General features: G+C 46.7%; 1 protein-coding gene across 1 annotated transcript; it reads right to left on the bottom strand.

The window, feature by feature from the left end:
* Positions 1 to 6,375: 6,375 nt before the first annotated feature.
* Positions 6,376 to 15,869, bottom strand: TIMM17A (translocase of inner mitochondrial membrane 17A). The gene is made up of 6 exons (XM_040985436.1): positions 15,800 to 15,869; positions 11,439 to 11,538; positions 11,264 to 11,327; positions 10,131 to 10,259; positions 9,334 to 9,444; positions 6,376 to 6,829 (listed from the first exon to the last, which is right to left on the bottom strand). Exons 1-6 carry the CDS (start codon positions 15,823 to 15,825, stop codon positions 6,744 to 6,746), a joined length of 516 nt encoding a protein of 171 aa, XP_040841370.1. The 5' UTR covers positions 15,826 to 15,869; the 3' UTR covers positions 6,376 to 6,743.
* Between the last annotated feature and the right edge of the window lie 2,281 nt (positions 15,870 to 18,150).

Here is an 18,150-nt window from a genome sequence, read left to right as displayed (position 1 = left end):
TATTTATTTTTATTGGAAAGACAGATATACATACAGGGAAGGAGAGACAGAGAGGAAGATCTTCCATCCACTGAATCACTCCCCAAGCAGCCGCAATGGCTGGAGCTGAGCCAATCTGAAGCCAAGAGCCTCCTCCGGGTCTCCCATGCTGGTGCAGGGTCCCAAAGCTTTGGGCCATCCTCAACTACTTTCCCAGGCCACCAGCAGGGAGCTGAATGGGAAGTAGAGCTGCCAGGTTTAGAACTGGTGCCCAGATGGGATCCTGGCACATTCAAGGCAAGGGCTTTAACTGCTACGCTCTCATGCTGGGCCCTCTCCAGCAACTTTCATTACCCACTGACTCTCACATGGTTAGGATCCAACACATCTTATGCCGCTGGAAGGGAACCAAAGCCAGGAGTCACTGAACTAAATTCAGGGCCTCCCCAGTGGGTGGCAGGAAGCCAGTAACAAGCCATCAACTGTTGCCCGCAGTGGCACAGCGGGCCCTGAGCCCAAACACTGACACAGAAAGTGTGAATCCCAAGCACCATCTCAGCCACAGCACCAAAGACCTGTCTATGAATTTTTTATGCCATTTTCACATGGCAGGAAAACGCTTTCTTCCTTAGATTTTTTTTTTCCAGTTACTAAAAAGAAGTGAGTCATGTACTTGGACCATCATCTGCTGCCTCCCGGGTGCATTAGCAGGGAGCTCGATAAGAAGCAGAGGTGGAATCTGATCTAAGACCCTCCGGTGGGGATCACAAGCAGTGGCCTACTGTGCTGCTCCACAACACACAGCCCCAGAGGAGCTCCTTGAACCACATGGTCAAGGTTAACATCCACCAGTAGTAAATACAGAAACCATCTGTCCCTCGATACAATGCAATGCGATCATGGCACCTCTATGGTGTCCATATCAAGTATAACTACTACTAAGAAAGTTACTAGTCCAAGTTGAGACTGTCTTCAAAATAACTCTTCAAAAATATTAGACTGGGGACTGGCATCATGGTGTGGAGGGTAAAGCCACCACCTGTGGGGCCAGCATCCCATTTGGGTTCAGGTTGAGTCCTGGCTACTCCACTTCCAATCCAGCCCCTTGCTTTTGTCTTTGTGTTTATTTTTTTTTTTCAATTTTTTTTGTCAGCACCCTGCTAATGCACCTGGGAAAGCAGCGAAGGATGGCTAAAATGCTTAGACACCTACACCCACATGGGAGACCTGGAAGAAGCTTGTGGCGATTGATTTCCAGACTGGCCCAGCTCCAGTCATTGCAGGCATTTGGGCAGTGAACCAGCATAGGTCTGTGTCTTCCACCCTAACTCTGCCTATTAAAGAGAGAGAGAGAGAGGAAGGAAGGAAGGAAGGAAGGAAGGAAGGAAGGAAGGAAGGAAGGAAGGAAGGAAGGAAAAAAGAAAGAAGAGATACCAGGTCACAGTAACAAGGAAAAGCTAAGAACTAGTCATAAACTTGAGGAGCCTAAGGAAGCTAAACAAGAATGTTGGATCCTGTGTTAGATCCTGAAAAAGGACATTACAGGAGAGGGTGGAGCAAGCCAGTCCTTGTGTAGGGAATGTAACCAAGTGATTTGGTTAGATCACTCTGGTTACAGATGTTACCAGAAGAGGGAGCTAAATGGAAAGGTTTGCTATACTGAAACTCTAGTGGTGCTTTTTTTCCTGTAATTTTTTTTTTCTTCAAGATTTATTTTTAATGGAAAGGCAAGTTTACAGAGAGAAGGAGAAACAGAGAGAAAGACATCTTCCATCTGCTGATTCACTCCCCAAATGGCCGCTATGGCCGGAGCTGAGCCAATCTGAAGCCAGGAGTTTCTTCTGGGTCTCCCATGTGGGTGCAGGGTTGCAAAGCTTTGAGCCATCATCTACTGTTTTCCCAGGTCACAGGCAGGGAGCTGGATGGGAAGTGGAGCAGTCAGGACATGAACAAATACCCATATGGGATGCTGCTGCTTGAAAGTGGAAGATTTAGCTATTGAACTATCAAGCTTAGTCCAGGACCCCTGGGACCCGGCACAGTAGCCTAGCGGCTAAGTTCCTTGCCTTACAAGCAAGCACCAGGATCGTATATGGGTGCTGTTTCATATCCCAGCTGCTGTACTTCCCTTCCAGATCTCTTGCTCTGTCTCTCCTTCTTGGGGAAAATCTGCCTTTCCAATAAAACAATAAATAAATAAATCTTTTTTTAATTTATTATTTTTTTTTTATTATTGGAAAGGCAGATATACAGAGAGGAGAGACAGAGAGGAAGATCTTCCGTCCAATGATTCACTCCCCAAGTGAGCGCAACGGCCGATGCTATGCAGATCCGAAGCCAGGAGCCTCTTCTGGGTCTCCCACGCGGGTGTAGGGTCCCAAAGCTTTGGGCCATCCTCGACTGCTTCCCCAGGCCACAAGCGGGGAGCTGGATGGGAAGAGGGGCAGCCGGGACCAGAACTAGCGCCCATATGGGATCCCGGGCATGCAAGGCGAGGACCTTAACGGCTGTGCCACCGCGCCGGGCCCAATAAATAAATCTTAAAAAATTTAAAATGACAAAGAGAATCTTTCATTCCCTGATCTACTTCCTTAAACATCCTTTACAGCAGGGCGGGGCCATGGTGAGGCTGGAGAGCTGGAAACTCCACAGAAGTCTCCCACCCAAGTAGCAGCCAGTCAGGTACTGGGGTCACCATCTGCTGCCTCCCCGGGTGCACATTAGCAAGAAGCAGGGTCAGAAGCAGAGCTGCAACTCAAAACGAGAAGTGTGCGTGGAATAGGCGTAAAGAGAAAAGATGGACCACCACAATTTCAGGATAATAATGGACAATGCAAGAAAGCTGTCCCCTTTATTTACACAGATGCAGTCACAAGCTCTGGCAAAGATTTTTTATGTCACGGTCAAGTGGATGTTTCCAAGGATAATTCTGCCATTTGTCTTATCTTAAAGCAGGAAAAACCATTGATAGTAAAAACCAACTTCACAGGAGCAAACAACAATGCCTCAACAGATTACAGAACTCTCAGCGGGGTGGTCAGGTGTCCGTGCAAAGGGGAGTGGAACCGTCTTGAGGTGGTTGCAGAAACATCTGCTGGGCCTTGCAGTGGGGAGCTCCTAGCAGCCTTGCCTGCAGGGAAGTGGCTCTCCTCACACCTTCCTGTCCTCCATACCCACCACACGGACCCCAGCAGGAATAGATTATTTCAATAGCAGATGCAGCTGATCCCACTTCTCTTCCAGGTCCTGATAGAAACCCAGTGTCATGCCAACTTCACACAAAGTATCACAGATGGTATCTTACTGATGCAGATCTTCGTATTGAAACAGAAACTCACTCCAGTGTTCCAAGAAAGACCTACAGCAAAGCTCTTTCCTGGGCCTGGCATGGTGGCCTAGCGGCTAAAGTCCTCACCTTCCACACACCAGGATCCCATATGGACATGGGTTCTAATCCCGGCAGTCCCGCTTCCCATTCAGCTCCCTGCTTGTGGCCTGGGAATGCAGTCAAGGACGGCCCAAAGCCTAGGGACCCTTCACTCACCTGGGAGACCTAGAAAAGGCTCCAGGCTCCTGGTTTCAGATTGGCTCAGCTCCAGCCATTATGGTCACTTGGGGAGTAAATCAACAGACAGAACATCTTCCTCTCTGTCTCTCCTCCTCTCTATCTAACTTTGCAATAAAAATAAATAAATTTTTTTTAAAAAATACCAGCTTATTCCTATCTGCAGATTTCTCCAGTTATATTAGTAATTAGAATAATTTAATTATTTTGTCTCTTATTCTGGGCTGTACTATATCAAACAGCTTTACAATATTCGTTATTTCTTGTATTTAAAAAAAATTGTTTATTTATTTATTTGAGAGGCAGAGGGAGAAGAGATCTTCAATCTGCTGTTTCAATTCCCAAATAGCTGCAACAGCCAGGGCTTGGTCTAGCCAAAGCAAGGAGCCAGAAGTTCATTCCTGTCTCCTGTATGCGTGCAGACCCCAAGTACTTGGGATATCTTCTTTTAAAATCTATTTATCTTTAAAATAATGTTTAAATTTTATTTATATGTATATGATTTATGCATATTTATATTATGTCTTTATATTATTATGTAATAAATTATTATCTATATTATTTTATCTACAGAAAGAAGGAGAAACAGAGAGAAAGATCTTCCATCCACTGGTTTCATTCCCTAAGTGGCCACAATGACTGGAGTTGAGCCAATCTGAAGCCAGGAGCTTCTTCCAGATCTCCCATGCGGGTACAAGGTCCCAAAGCTTTGGGCCGTCCTCCACTGCTTCCCCAGGCCAAGCAGGGAGCTGGTGGGAAGTGGAGTAGCTGAGATACAATCCAGTATCCATATGGGATCCTGGTAGGTACAAAGCAAGGACTTTAGCTCTAGACTACTAAGCCAGGCCCCCTCTTTTTAAGTTTAATTTTTTATTCATTTATTTTTTTTTAAGATTTATTTATTTTATTGGAAAGGCAGATATAAAGGAGGAGAGACAGAGAAGAAGATCTTCCATCCAACAATTCACTCCCCAAGTGACCGCAATGGCTGGAGCTGAGACAATCCGAAGCCAGGAGCTCTTCCAGGTCTCCCACATGGGTACAGGAACCCAAGGCTTTGGGCCATCCTTGACTGCCATCCCAGTCCACAAGCAGGGAGCTGGATGGGAAGTGGAGCTGCCTCGGGATTAGAACAGGCACCTATATGGGATCCTGGCGCATGCAAAGCGAGGACTTTAACCACTACGCTATTGTGCCGGGCCCATAGATAGTTCTTTTTTTTTTTTTTAATTGGAATGGCGGATATACAGAGAGGAGAGACAGAGAGGAAGATCTTCCGTCCGATGATTCACTCCCCAAGTGAGCACAACGGCCAATACTATACCGGTCCGAAGCCAGGAGACTCTTCTGGGTCTCCCACGCGGGTGCAGGGTCCCAAAGCTTTGGGCTGTCCTCGACTGCTTCCCCGGACCACAGGCAGGGAGCTGGAAGGGAACCGGCGCCCATATGGGATCCTTGGCATGCAAGGCGAGGACCTTAACAACTGTGCCACCGTGCTGGGCCCCATTGATAGTTCTTAAATGCTGTGTATCTTGCCACTCTAAGGATGAGGAAATCCATCCATTGGCTGACATAGTCCACCTCACAGTCTCTATTCACCCAGATATTTGCTGTCAATGCTTGACTGGAGTATTTGTCTGATTTGTTCTGCCCCCCCATCCTCTACCATGGTACCTGATGTTCTCTGCAGGTCCCAATGGACTCCCTTTATCCTTTATGTGCATACAGGCATGCCATCCACTACTCCATTTAAGCCAATCAGAAGGCCTAGTTCTGACTCATGCACTCCACGGTCAGATCATATCCTATGATTCTCCCCATGGTTAGAATTCTGAGTCCATCAGTTCAACTGGGGGGATACCCAAAGAAACATTGTCTGTGGTGACGCTAGACCTGACTCGTGCGTGCTTGCCAGTACAGGGCCTGGCTCAGTCCTTCACTCACATCAGCCTATGCACACAGGGGTGGTAGCCCTTACGTACAGCAGCAATAACTGCAGCCTACCTGGAGTGACCCCTAATAACCCTCATTAGGCCCATCCCCTTGCCTTGCATGCCCAGGATCCCATGTGACTGCCAATTCACACCCCGGCTGCTCCACTTTCCATCCAGCTACCTGCTTGTGGCCTGGGAGGGAAGTGGTGGATGGCCCAAAGCCTTGAGACCCTGCACCTACATGGGAAACCGAGAGGAAGTTCCTGGCTCCTGGCTCCAGATTGGCTCAGCTCCTGTCATTGTGGCCACTCGGGGAGTGCACCAATGGATGCAGGATCTTTTTCTGTTCTTTGTAATTCTGACTTTCCAGTAAAAGTAAACATACCTCTATTAAAAAAAAAAAAAAAAAAAAAAAACAAGACTAAATATAGCCAAAGGGAAATTACTAACACTTCAGGGCACAGGCCAGTTCCAACACAGGAAAATCATCTATTCCGAACGTAAACCCATTTTCCACAACTGAGCAGATGCCAGAAAACCCTCCCTGGATATCAGCTTCCGGGAACGCGGGCCACATCACCAGCAGCAGCACTTTATTTTTCAGTACCCAGTTAATACCAGACTATTCCAGAGCCACTGTGCCCTCCATGAATATCTCCCATATAGTGCCAGATGTGCTGGAAGCAGGTTGCTTCTGATTCAGGAAGCAAGACAGCAGTTCTAAAAGGAAGACAATGTGATGTGACCAGCCTTGAAATCAACACAGCACAATATATACTTGAACCATGCTGACTCAGCTCCATTCTTCCCTTTAAGTAGCCGAGGGGCTAACTGTTCAACATGCTTTATTCTGGCATGTGAGCATGAAACATGAACTGTACACTTATTTCAAGAGACTGAGTTCCAAGAGCGTTTTATTGATGGAATAATTGAGCACACAAGACCAGGCAGAGAAGTTCCCAGAGGGGATGGGCACGTTTCACTGCTCCTTGCCTTTTGGTCCTTTGTCTTCTAAGCACTTCCATTCTCTTTCAATGATAGGAGACATTTATTTTGATCACAAATGCAATCCAAGTGTGAATAAATAAATGTATTATCATGTAATACTTCACAGGTTCCTTTAAATAGAAAAAGTACTCAATGTCTCTTCATAGCCTACTCGGCCATGGCTGTCCCACCTAAGGTTTAAAAAGACTGTGGCTTGGTCTTCTAAGTCCTTCTTGACCTAGAGCTCACGTGACTGCAGATGCCCCAGGAAAGAAGTCCTACTGGTACTGTCGATAGTCTCCAAACGGTGAGGACGGCAATTGGGTGGAAGGTAACTGGGTGGGGTCTTCGGCAAACTGAGGACCTGTGATTAAGAAAGAGGATTTTATAATCACGTGCATAGTGCATGATGCAAAAGATCAAGTTTCCAACAGTGAAGCAACTAACTCAAATGAGCTCCCCTTTGAGCTGTCATCCAATGTTTCTGAAACCCTAACTCCCGTGAAAGGCTTGGAGAATTGGAGAATGTGCAAGTTCAGCACCTCCTCTGACAGCCTGGTTTCATGTGCCTCAGCCATGCGTAGGAAGTTAGCTAGATCCATCACAGCCAGAAGGGATGTTCACACCAGTGAAGGCTCTGCCTTGACCAGCTGGCACGGACTGCCACTCCCCTTTCTTCCCCACCCTGACACACACCTGTCCGCTGCTGAGTTACTATCGCACAGCCCCAGAACCCTGGTCACAACTGAGAACTCAGCTGTCCATTGCATGGAACCAATGACACAGGAGCCAATGAGCTCTGTGAAGACAAGACAGCCCTGGGCCTACTGCAGAACAGTCCTGCAACTTCAGGTTTCTAAGAGCAAGGAGGGATGCGGACCATAAACTAAGGGGGAAAAAGTAGCTCTTGAATAAAAGAGAATCATCCATCTTTTTTCTTTTAGGAAAACTGAGGCAGACTAAAAAGTATCTGGACAAGAGAAAGAGAACAGTATAAAAACCCCTGAAGTCTCCTGGTGTTTCGCTTTACAGCAAGACCGCTTCACCAAGAACACGTGCTCCTGAGCAGACAACCACTGTTACCATGAGCGACACCTAATGCCACCCTAAGTTGTACCTAATGTTTTCACACTTGGTCTAAGAACTGTCTGAACATGATTAATTTTTCAATTTCCCTCCCACACAGATTTCCAGAAACATCTCCTTTCTAAAAATAAAATATGCCTCTTTGAAGCTACTGTTCTCTGATGCTAGTTTTGTACTCAAAAGGGAGCTTTCAAAGGAAAAAAGTCTTAAAAGTAATCAAGACTATCTAAGACAATGTAACTGCTATATTCTCTGAACTTCTGAAAACACGGAATTCTTTTGATGTTTTATGTGAAGTCTTTTCCACCAAAGTGACTGAAACAAACAAAACACTAGAAGAGTGAGCATTCAGGCAGGTGCTGGCGCAGCTGTTAAGGCAACACTTGGGACGTCCATGTCCTACACTGGAGTAACCAGGCCAGAGTCCTCACTCTGCCTCCAATCCCAGATTCCCGGGAGGCAGCAGCTAAGTTGGCCAAGCCCTTGGCTCCCCTCTGCCCAAACGGGAGACTCAGATGGAGCTCCTGGCTTTTAGTCTGATCCAGGTCTGGATACTGTGGGCATTTGGGAAGTCAATCAATGGAAGGCAGAAGTTCTTCCTGCCTACAAATAAAAAATAAATGAAAAATTAAAGAGACAAAAAAAAAAAAAAAAGGAAGGAAGGAAGGAAAGGAACAGAATGTTAACTCAGAAACAATGATGGAAAAGCTAAGCACCAGGTCACTGTCCACCATAAGGCCATCTATACCCATCCATGGGCACCTGATGCACAATGTGGCTGAAAACTGTCCAGAAAAATATTGACTCTCTCACTAGCTGCCTCAGGGAAATCAAACCAAACTGTGAGGTGGGATCCATTCCTAACTCTATGTTGAGTCTTTTCCAGGCTCTAAAAATAATTTTCCATATAGCTCAACATTTTGCATGTTTCCTTCCCCAAATGGCCGGCCAAGTTTTCACTACTGTAATCTTCACAGTATTTTTCTGCTTCTTTCCAATTCGAAGGAATATTTTCATTTAAACTCTTATGTTGTTTGGGTTTGTTTTTAACTATTTGAAAGACATATAAATACATGACTGTCTAAACTGCTAGCAGCCCCTGAAGCTCCTGAGTTACAAGAAACCATTCAAGTTAATGGTTGAGCAAACATGCTATCACCAGGTAATCATATGATCATCTGACCTGCAATGTAACTTTTCCCCTGTGTCTAAGATAAAATGACCAATTAGCAACAAACTGTGCTAACTTCTCAGAGACCCTTCCAATCAAGTTGCTTCCTACTTCTCTTGTTCTCTTCAACGCAAGCAGCATGATCTGTTAATATGTTAGTCTAGTCTTTCTCTATCAGCAAATAAATCCTTGAGTGCAGGGACTGTCCAGCTCACTATAGCACAAGGTCAGCAGGACCCGGCACACAAGACGTACTCTAAGAAGCTGCTGACCAGCTGCCACTGTTAACCCATCTGTTAAACCTTTTCCAAGCACCTTTAAAATGATCAGAAATGTCCTGAAAGAAGCAAATGAACATTCTAAAGACGAACATTTTGTTACTGATGCTAAATATCATGACATTCCTGTACACGTTGTCAAGTAGAACCTATCATCATCTTCATGAACCACCACATAGTAATGCATAATATAATGCATATATATAATACATAATATGATGCATAGTAACGCATAGTATGGAAACCACAAGCTACCATAGACACAATATGTTCTCTCATAACACCATGAATCTGCTCCAACATCTGAGCTGTGGTATTAAGAGCAAGACTCACCGTTGGGAAACTGTGCAGATGCAAATCTTGTCAACAAAATACCGGCTCCTTCAATTAATGCTAGAAGAATGCCACCCATGGCAGCTGATCCTACCATGGCCACTGGTCCATCTAAAAACAGTAACGACAAAGAGATTCTTCAGTAGCAAACCATGGTTACTGCTTGCCTCATTCCCAGACTCTTTCTCATTGTTCAAGATCTGACAAACTATGTCCCACAGGTCAAATACAGTCCACTGGCCACTTCTGTATAGGAAGCTTTACTGGAACAGCCCGGCTCCTCCACTTCAATGTCATTCTGTGGTTGCAATGGAAACCACATAGCCCACAGAGGCTAAAATATTTACTAATATGCACTATCTGGCCCTTTACAGAAAACATGTGCAAATCCTAGGTCTAAACCACTAAGTCCAAAGGAATTCTGGGTTACTCCCTGACCCAATGATCCAGAGATGGTTTTAACTTCTTGATTTCTCACAACCTTACATGGCGGGTCCTGATTCCAGAGCACAGATCAGGAAACAGAGACTGGTAAACCTCCAGTCACCAGGTTAGGAAATCTAAGAACTGGGACCCAAGTACTGCTGATTGCTGTAATGTGCAACTGGAAATACCACACTCTCTCATTCTCACACATTCCAACCAAGAGATACTCTGACTTTTCCAAATGGCCATATATAGTCATGTTCCACTAAATCACGTAGTGCTTGGCTGTACGTCTCACAGAGGATGCCTAAGACAGATGAGGCCTCCCCGAAAGCCTGGCCTCTCCAGGTGTGTGTGCAATAGTCCCTTACTTCTCGCTGCTAGGATGGCTCCTGTCAGGGCGCCACTCGTGATGGAGTTCCACGGGTCTTCTTTTCCTCGGACCTGAACCATACTGCAGTCAATCATGGAAAACAGACCTCCCCAAACGGCAAAGCTTCCTATTCGGAAACAAACCAAAAACTACAAATTCAAACTTCATTTCTTCATCCTATATTTAAATATACGTTTAAATAACACTGACTGTATTCTCAAAACGGGACAAGCACAGTAGCGCAGTAGATAAAGCTACCACCTCTGATGTTGGCATTCCAGATGGGCACTGGTTGAGTCCCAGCTGCTCCAGTTCCAATCCAGCTCCCTGTTAATGGCCTAGGAAAAGCAGTTAAGGCCTCTGACATTCACACAGGAACCCCACGAAGTTCCTGGTTACTGGCTTTGCCTAACCCTTCTCTCTGGTACATCTCTCTCTCTCTCTCTCAAGATTTCTTTACTTTTATTGGAAAATCAGATTCACAAAGTAAATGAGAGACAGAGAAAAATTACCATCCACTGATTCACTCCAGAAGTAGCCACAACTGTCAATGTTGAGTCAATCTGAAGCCAGGAGCCAGGAGCTTCCTCCGGGTCTCCCATGTGGGTGCAGGGTCCCAAAGCTTTGGGCCATCCTCTACTGCTTTCCCAGGCCACAAACAGGAAGCTGGATGGAAAGTAGAGCAGCCAGGATACACATCAGCACCCATATGGGATCCCAGGCATGCAGGGCAAGGACTTTAGTCACTAGGTTACCATGCTGGATCCTAGGACATCTTTTTAAAAAAATTAATTTTAGGTCCCAGGGTATTGGCTCAATAGCTAAATCCTTGCCTTGCACACTGTCTTTCTCCTGGACAAGGGCAGAAAAAAAACAAAATAAACAAACAAAAAAAACACAAAAACAACACTGAGTCCCCAAAGGATGACAGCAGACTATCAAATGCAGGACTATAGTCAACTCTCCAAACAAAACATACACAAAGAACCTCCAGGGATATCAAGTTGTGATAAGCTGTCAAACCAAACAAAAATCACTAACAGGAATAATTTTAGAAAGAAGAAAAACGCTGCTCCATCTTAAATGAACAGAGACTCATCCAGGAGTCCAAATGGGAAAAGTCCTGCTCACCTCCCAATTGTGGAGCTCTGGTTTTAATGGCTGTCAGACTCCCTCGCAGTCTGTGATTCACTCCCTATTAAAAAAAAAAAGGAAACAACTGGAAATATATTAGAAGTTTAACAGACAGTGTCACCAACAACATCATCAAACCCAGGTTTCAAGTAATACCAAAATAAAAACTTACCACTGGAGAATTGCGAAAACCTTTGATGGCCTGAAAGATGCCACCACCTATGGTTCCCATTGTAAAGGCCCCACCGCAGTCATCCACAATTCGCCATGGGCTACGAACATGGGAGAAAAAAAAGACGACTACTTATTCACAAACCACAGGACCTTGTTCACTAACACAGAAGAATGCAACAGATTCCACCAACGAAGAGCACATTGCAACCCAGGAGCATCTGGCCTAAGAAACAAAGGACTGTGAGTATGTCCGTGTTTGTTCAGCCCCAAGCCACCCAATCTGGAAGGAATAAAATTAATATTAACCTTCTACTTTCTCATTTTCTTTCTTTCAAGATTTATTTATTATTTTTTTTTTATTGGAAAGGCAGATATACAAAGAGGAGGAGAGACAGAAAGGAAGATCTTCAATCCAATGATTCACTCCCCAAGTGACTGCAACGGTCTGAGCTGAGCTGATTCCAAGCCAGGAGCCTGGAGCTTCTTCCAGATCTCCCACATGGGTACAAGGTCTTAAGGTTCTGGGCCATATTCGACTGCTTTCCCAGGCCACAAGCAGGGAGCTGGATTATCCTTCTACTCTTAACAGCACTTTATTTGCTCATTTTAACAACTATTGTGCTTGTGGAAAAGTCGGGCACTATGCAACAGCAAAAAACATAGAAGCAGTAAGCTCTTTTGCAGCAGTGGTAAATTTAAAAACTGGGACTTAGGAAGAGTCAAAAGCTATAGATACAGGTTAATTTCCAAAAATCCTCAAAGTTTGTAATAATTTCCAGGTATAATTGCAGTATTCATGTCTATTTCTGAAAAAAGATGGACTCCCAATGAAAATGTAAAATATAACTTGGCAATAGGATGCTAGACTTTGCACAACTGTCTAACCTACAATGTCATAATATACTTAAATGGCAGAATGATAGACTTGTTACTGAAGAACTATACTATTGTTATGCTATGGAGGAAAACAGCGGTGTGTGTGTGTGGGTGGGGGGGGAATGGGAGGGCGAAAGGGAAATCCCTAAGCCCATGGAACTGTAGCATGAAAAATAAAAAAGACAAAATAACATCCAGGTATAGTGAGTGCATTTAAGCATCTGAATCTTTCATTTGTATCAAATCCATTTAATACGCTGAAACGGCTTTATAACCAGCTTCCAAACACAGTCTACCTTATGTAACACACTAAAACCTTGGAAATTTGATCAGGCTGGAGCTACTACTCTGGGAAAGTGGCCTAAAAGCCAAATTTATTTATTATGCTAAATTTATTTCCAATTCATTATATTTCTTTTATGTAGCTTCAAGAACAAGTGTTATAAAAGTGTTCTATCATGCATATGAAATTCATGAGTGCCAAGAAAGCTACAGGGTTTTCCCAGATTCGCTAATCCTTCAACTGAAAGCAAAATATTCGTTTCCTCTCCTCTTTACATATGTAGAGAAGCTCAGTGATCAACTAATTTGTAAAAATTCATTTACCCAGTAAATAACAGAACCAGTTTAACTAACAACCAGTTCTTCCAAGTCCTGAGCTCTTTCCACTTTACCACACAATCTAAGGGTTTTTCTAAGAAAATTAAGTCTTTAGGATGATTAAATCCACACGAGGTATACTATGGGGCTGAAGGTAAGTAAAACAATAAGGGCTACAGAACCACATGAAGAGGCGGTCAGAGCAAGGATGCTCTGAGCAAGTGCTGTGGCAATTAGATCAAAATGGAGCCGGGACTGTGCCTCAGTGAACGAAGCCAGGCATTGCAGTCCCAGCTGCTATGCTTCAGATCCAGCTCCCTGCTAATGTGCCTGGGAAGGCAGCAGAGGATGGCCAAAAAGCTTGGGCCTCTGTCATTCATGCGGGGAGGGCAGGACCAGGAGGGAACATCTGGCTCAGCCTGACGCCCCCTCCCCACCAACACACCCTGGCTGTTGCAGCCTTTGGGAAAAGATCCAGCAAATGCAAGATTCTCCTCTCTCTCTCTCTCGTTCTATGATGCTATACCTTTAAAATAAATAAATAAATCTTTAAAAAAATTCTTTCTGGTTTTATTTGAAAGGTGGTCTTCTATCTGCCAGCCCACTCCGCAATGGCCAGATCTGAGCTGATCCAAAGCTGAAAACCAGCAGCTTCTTCCCAAGGGGTGCAGGGGCCTAAGGACTTGAGCTGTCCTTCACCGCTTTCCCAGGCCACAAGCAGGGAGCTGGATCAGAAGTGGAGCTACCGGGACATGAACCAGAGCCCACTTGGGATGTCAGCACTTGGAGGCAGAGGATTAGCTTTCTACAATACTATACTGGCCCCAAACAAATAAGTGAGTCTTTTTTGGGGTAAGATTTATTTTAGTTTATTGGAAAGTCAGACATAGAGAGAAGGAGAGATAAAGAGGAAGATCTTCCACCTGCTGATTCACTCTTGGATCTGGAGCCAGTAGCCCAGGGCTTTGGGTCATCCTCCACTGCTTTCCCAGGCCACAAGCAGAAAGCTAGATGGGAAGCAGGGCCACCAAGATTAAAACCAGCACTCATATGGGATTCCGGCTTGTACACGGGGAGGCTACCGTGTCAGGTCCATAAGTGATTCCTTAAAACTAAGTGATTTGGCCCCGGTGCAATAATCTAGTGGCTAAAGTTCTAGCCTTGCACATCCTGGAATCCCATATAAGTGCTAGTTCTAATCCTGGTAGCCCCACTTGAGCTCCCTGTTAGTGGCCTAGGAAAGCAGTTGAGGACAGCCCAAAGCCTTGGAACCCTGCACCTGTGTGGGAGACCCAGAGGAGGCTCCTGGGTCTGGATCGGCGCAGCTCCAGTTGCAGACAATGGACAGAAGATCTTCTTCTCTGTTTCTCCTTCTCTCTGTATAGACTTTCCAATAGCAATAAAATAAATCTAGGACCCGGCATGATAGCCTAGCAAATAAAGTCTTCGCTTTGAACGTGCTGGAATCCTATATGGGTGCTGGTTCTAATCCCAGCGGCCCAACTTCCCATCCAGCAACCTGCCTGTGGCTTGGGAAAGCAGTCAAGGACGGCCCAAAGCCTTGAAATCCTGCAACCGCATTGGAGACTCGAAAGAAGCTCCTTATTTCTGGCTTCAGATTGGCACAGCTCCAGCCATTGTGGCCGCTTGGGGAGTGAATCAATGGATGGAAGATCTTCCTCTCTGTCTCTCCTCCTCTCTGTATATGTGACTTTGCAATAAAATAAATAAATCTTTAAAAACATAAATTAAATAAATCTTAACAACAACAACAAAGAAGACAGCCTGGTGTGGTGGCCTAGCAGCTAAAGCCCTTGCCTTGAATCCGCTGGAATCCCATATGGGCGCCGGTTCTAATCCCAGCAGTTCCACTTCCCATCCAGCTCCCTGCTTGAGGACTGGGAAAGCAGTCGAGGATGGCCCAAGGCCTTGGGACCCTGCACCCATGTGGGAGACCTGGAAGAAGTTCCTGGCTCCTGGCTTTGTATCGGCATAGCATCGGCCGTTGCACTCACCTAGGGAGTGAATCATCGGATCTTCCTCTCTGTCTCTCCTCCTCTCTGTATATCTGACTTTCCAATAAATAAATGAATCTTTTAAAAAATAAAATAAGAATTTTAACTTGATAAAATCAAATATTCTTATCTCCCCGCTAAGTCGTGTCCCTGTAGCCCAGCCATTACTGAGAACAATCCAGAAAGAGGCATAGCAGCTGGATACCATGGAAGGTGGTGGGCACAAAATCAGGGACCCGACCTCCTGGGTCCTTGCACAGCTTGAGGTCACTGTGGTTCTAGCTCTCTCACACTAAACACCTAGACCGGGTTTCTCACCTCTGTGACCCCTCAAGCTTGCAGTTGTAAACACCACTGAGACCTCCCACAGCAAGGACACAGTTCTGTAATGACCTACAGATCCCTCAACTACTGAATCCTCAGCCCTTCAGTGCAGAGCGACCGAGCACATCCCACTTTTTCCAAGCAAGGACGGGGGGCGCACTCTACTGGAGCTCCTGACGACTCCTTGGGTGGGACCCATGCTCTGCTCGTCTGCAAACCCTCAGGAACGGCGCTCCCTCCGGGGCCTAGCTCCGCTGCCATAGCCCAGCACTAGGGAGGCCTAAGGACATGTCCACCAAGGTCACCTCGGCGGTCAAAGCGGACTCCTCCTGACCCACTGCTCCCCGCGTCGGGTGGACGCCCCGAGGCCCCGTCCATCCCCGCCGTGCATGCCCCCCACCCGGCCGGGCCCCAGGGGTGCACGCGAGGCCGGCCACCGGCAAGCCGACCGAACGTCCAGAAGCCGGCTGCGGAGCTCGGCACGCACCCTGGGAGCCTGTACAAGAGAGAACGAGGGCCGTGGAAGAGGGCAAAGAAGGCTCACCAGGGCTCCCGGGCGTACTCCTCCATCTTGCCTTAGGCCGCGCGAGTGATGCCGGGCGACCCGGGTGGAGCCTGACCCCGGCGGCGGAAGTGATCCTCACGGTCGGGGCGGGAGCAACGCGGAGGTCTACGAGGATTGGTTCGCCGTCTCCCTCGCAGCCAATGGGAGCAAGAAGGCGTGTGGGCGGGACACGTACGCTCCCTCCCCTCCGGCTTCCGCCCCCTTCCTAGTCTTCCCAGTCTTCCAAGGATGAGGGTTCGATCCCCATGCCGGCGGGGGGAGGGGTGTTGTGGAACTCAGCTACGGAAATCCACCGAAGCTCCTAGTCCTAAGGTGTGTTTCCGCCAGGGTTCCCTGGCCTGTTTATGGACCTCCAATGTCCCTATCTCAGTACTTTTGAGGGCAGCTGTGGTCTTAAGCTCCCTCACGTCCTGGATGGTGGCAACGCCTTAGCGCCTGCACATCAAGGCAAGCTGCTGCCTGGGTTCTTTATCACCACGGAGCCGAACCGTACGCCAGCAGGTGCTCAGTGGGTGTGAACTGCAGCTGCTCGGGCCTTCTGGAGGCTCACGCCGCCGTCGTCTGAGGGATGGCAACTCTAGGGTGTCTGTCCGACCTCAGCTCGAACGTGTGCAGCCCAAAAAAGGACTAAGCGGGCTGGGCCCCCACGGGCTTCTCTGAATGAGCTTCAGTGAAATCCCAGAGAAGAGCTGGTGAAAAAGCTGTCCTCCCTTCTTTAACTTTCAAATTGGCGCCTGTTGAGGCCGGCACTTCGGCTCAACTGGCTAATTAAATACCTCCAAGTGCCTGGATCCCACGTGGGCGCTGCTTCGTGTCCCAGCTGCTCCACTTCCCATCCCTGCTTGTGGCCTGGGAAAGCAGTAGAGGATGGCCGTTCAAAAGAAACTCCTGGTTTCCAGTCTGGCCATTTGTGGGGTAAACCAGCAGATGGAAGATCTTTCTCTGTCTCTTCTCTGTAAATCTGCTTTCCCAATTGGAAAAAAAAAATCTTTAAAAGAGGAAAAAGAAATAGGCTTCTATCATTTAATAAGAAAGGCCGCCTCAAATCCTAGAAGGAGTGAGGCTGCCTCTGGAGGGGTTCAGACCGGTCTCTGGTGCAGATGGGGGAGGTCCAGACGGCCTGTTTGGAACGTGTCACTGTAACTGAGAAGGCCCTGCTGAATTATGCAGGCTGAAGACTGAATGGGGAAAGGAGTAACACAGAACCCACCCGGGGGAAGCCCTCAGCATTGACGCCATGTTCAGTCAGCACCCCAGGCCCGTGGGCATGAATATTTCAGTAACTAGAGATTTGTGCTTTCCAAGGACCAAGGCTGATTGGCCAGGTGTCATCAGGCTCCAGGGAAGCCATCCCTTGGCCTCACTGTCTACGTTTGCACTCATCTCCTTTCCCTTATGCAGCCCTCTGATTCGGCTTCTGAACAGACTTCCATATGGAAGAGTAAGCCCTTGGCTGTGCTCCTAGCTCTTCCTGTCTCCTTGGCAGGCACTGTTGGCTTATACACCTGATCCTTCTGACCTTGTTTTTATTTATTTATTTATGTATTTGAGTAAAAAAAAATCTATTTCCATGAAAAGAAGATAGAGATCTTCCATCTCAGCTACAGGGGTACCAGGCCAAAGCCAGAAGCTGGGAACTCCATCCCGGTGGGTGGCCGGAGCCCAAGAACCTGAGCCATCATCTGCCGCCTCCCAGGATATATGGCAGCAGGAAACTAGAATCAGGAGTATAGCTGCAGCTAGACTCAGAGACTCTGACACGGAGTACAAGTGTCCCAAGTGAGATCTTAACACTGCACCAAACACTCGCCCCCAAACTTGGATTTTTTTTTTTTTTAATTTCATTTTATTTGAAAGGCTGAGAGAGAGAAAGCTCCCAATTGTACTCTGGAATGGGATGCAGGTGCCCTAAGTGTGGGTGGCTCAGGTGACTATGCCACAATTTGTCATGAGTTAATTTCCTTATCTTTTTGGTTTTATTTTTTTGTTTTCAAGATGTATGTATTTATTTGACACTTAGAGTTACACAGAAAAAGTCTTCCATCCACTGTTCCGCTCCCCAAGTGGCTGCACCAGGTGGGGGCTGTGTCATACCAAAGCCAGGAGCTTCATGCTAGTACAGGGGCCCAAGCCCTTGGGCCATCTTTGCTGCCTTCCCAGACACATTAGCAGGGAGCAGCATCAGAAGTGGTAGTAACCAGGACATGAACTGCCAGACAGCAGCTTTACATGCCGCACCACAGAGCCAGCCCCGCCCACTCCCCCCAGTTCATTTCTTTTGACTCAGAAATGAGACATGGTCACAATTCACCAGAGACATAGAGCCAAGA

Source organism: Ochotona curzoniae, unplaced genomic scaffold (genome assembly GCF_017591425.1).
Source record: "Ochotona curzoniae isolate NIBS_2020 unplaced genomic scaffold, NIBS_Ocur_1.0 contig_430, whole genome shotgun sequence".
NCBI classification, from domain to species: domain Eukaryota; kingdom Metazoa; phylum Chordata; class Mammalia; order Lagomorpha; family Ochotonidae; genus Ochotona; species Ochotona curzoniae.
Note: the sequence above shows the minus strand (reverse complement) of the source record. Positions and strands in the feature narration are given on the sequence as shown.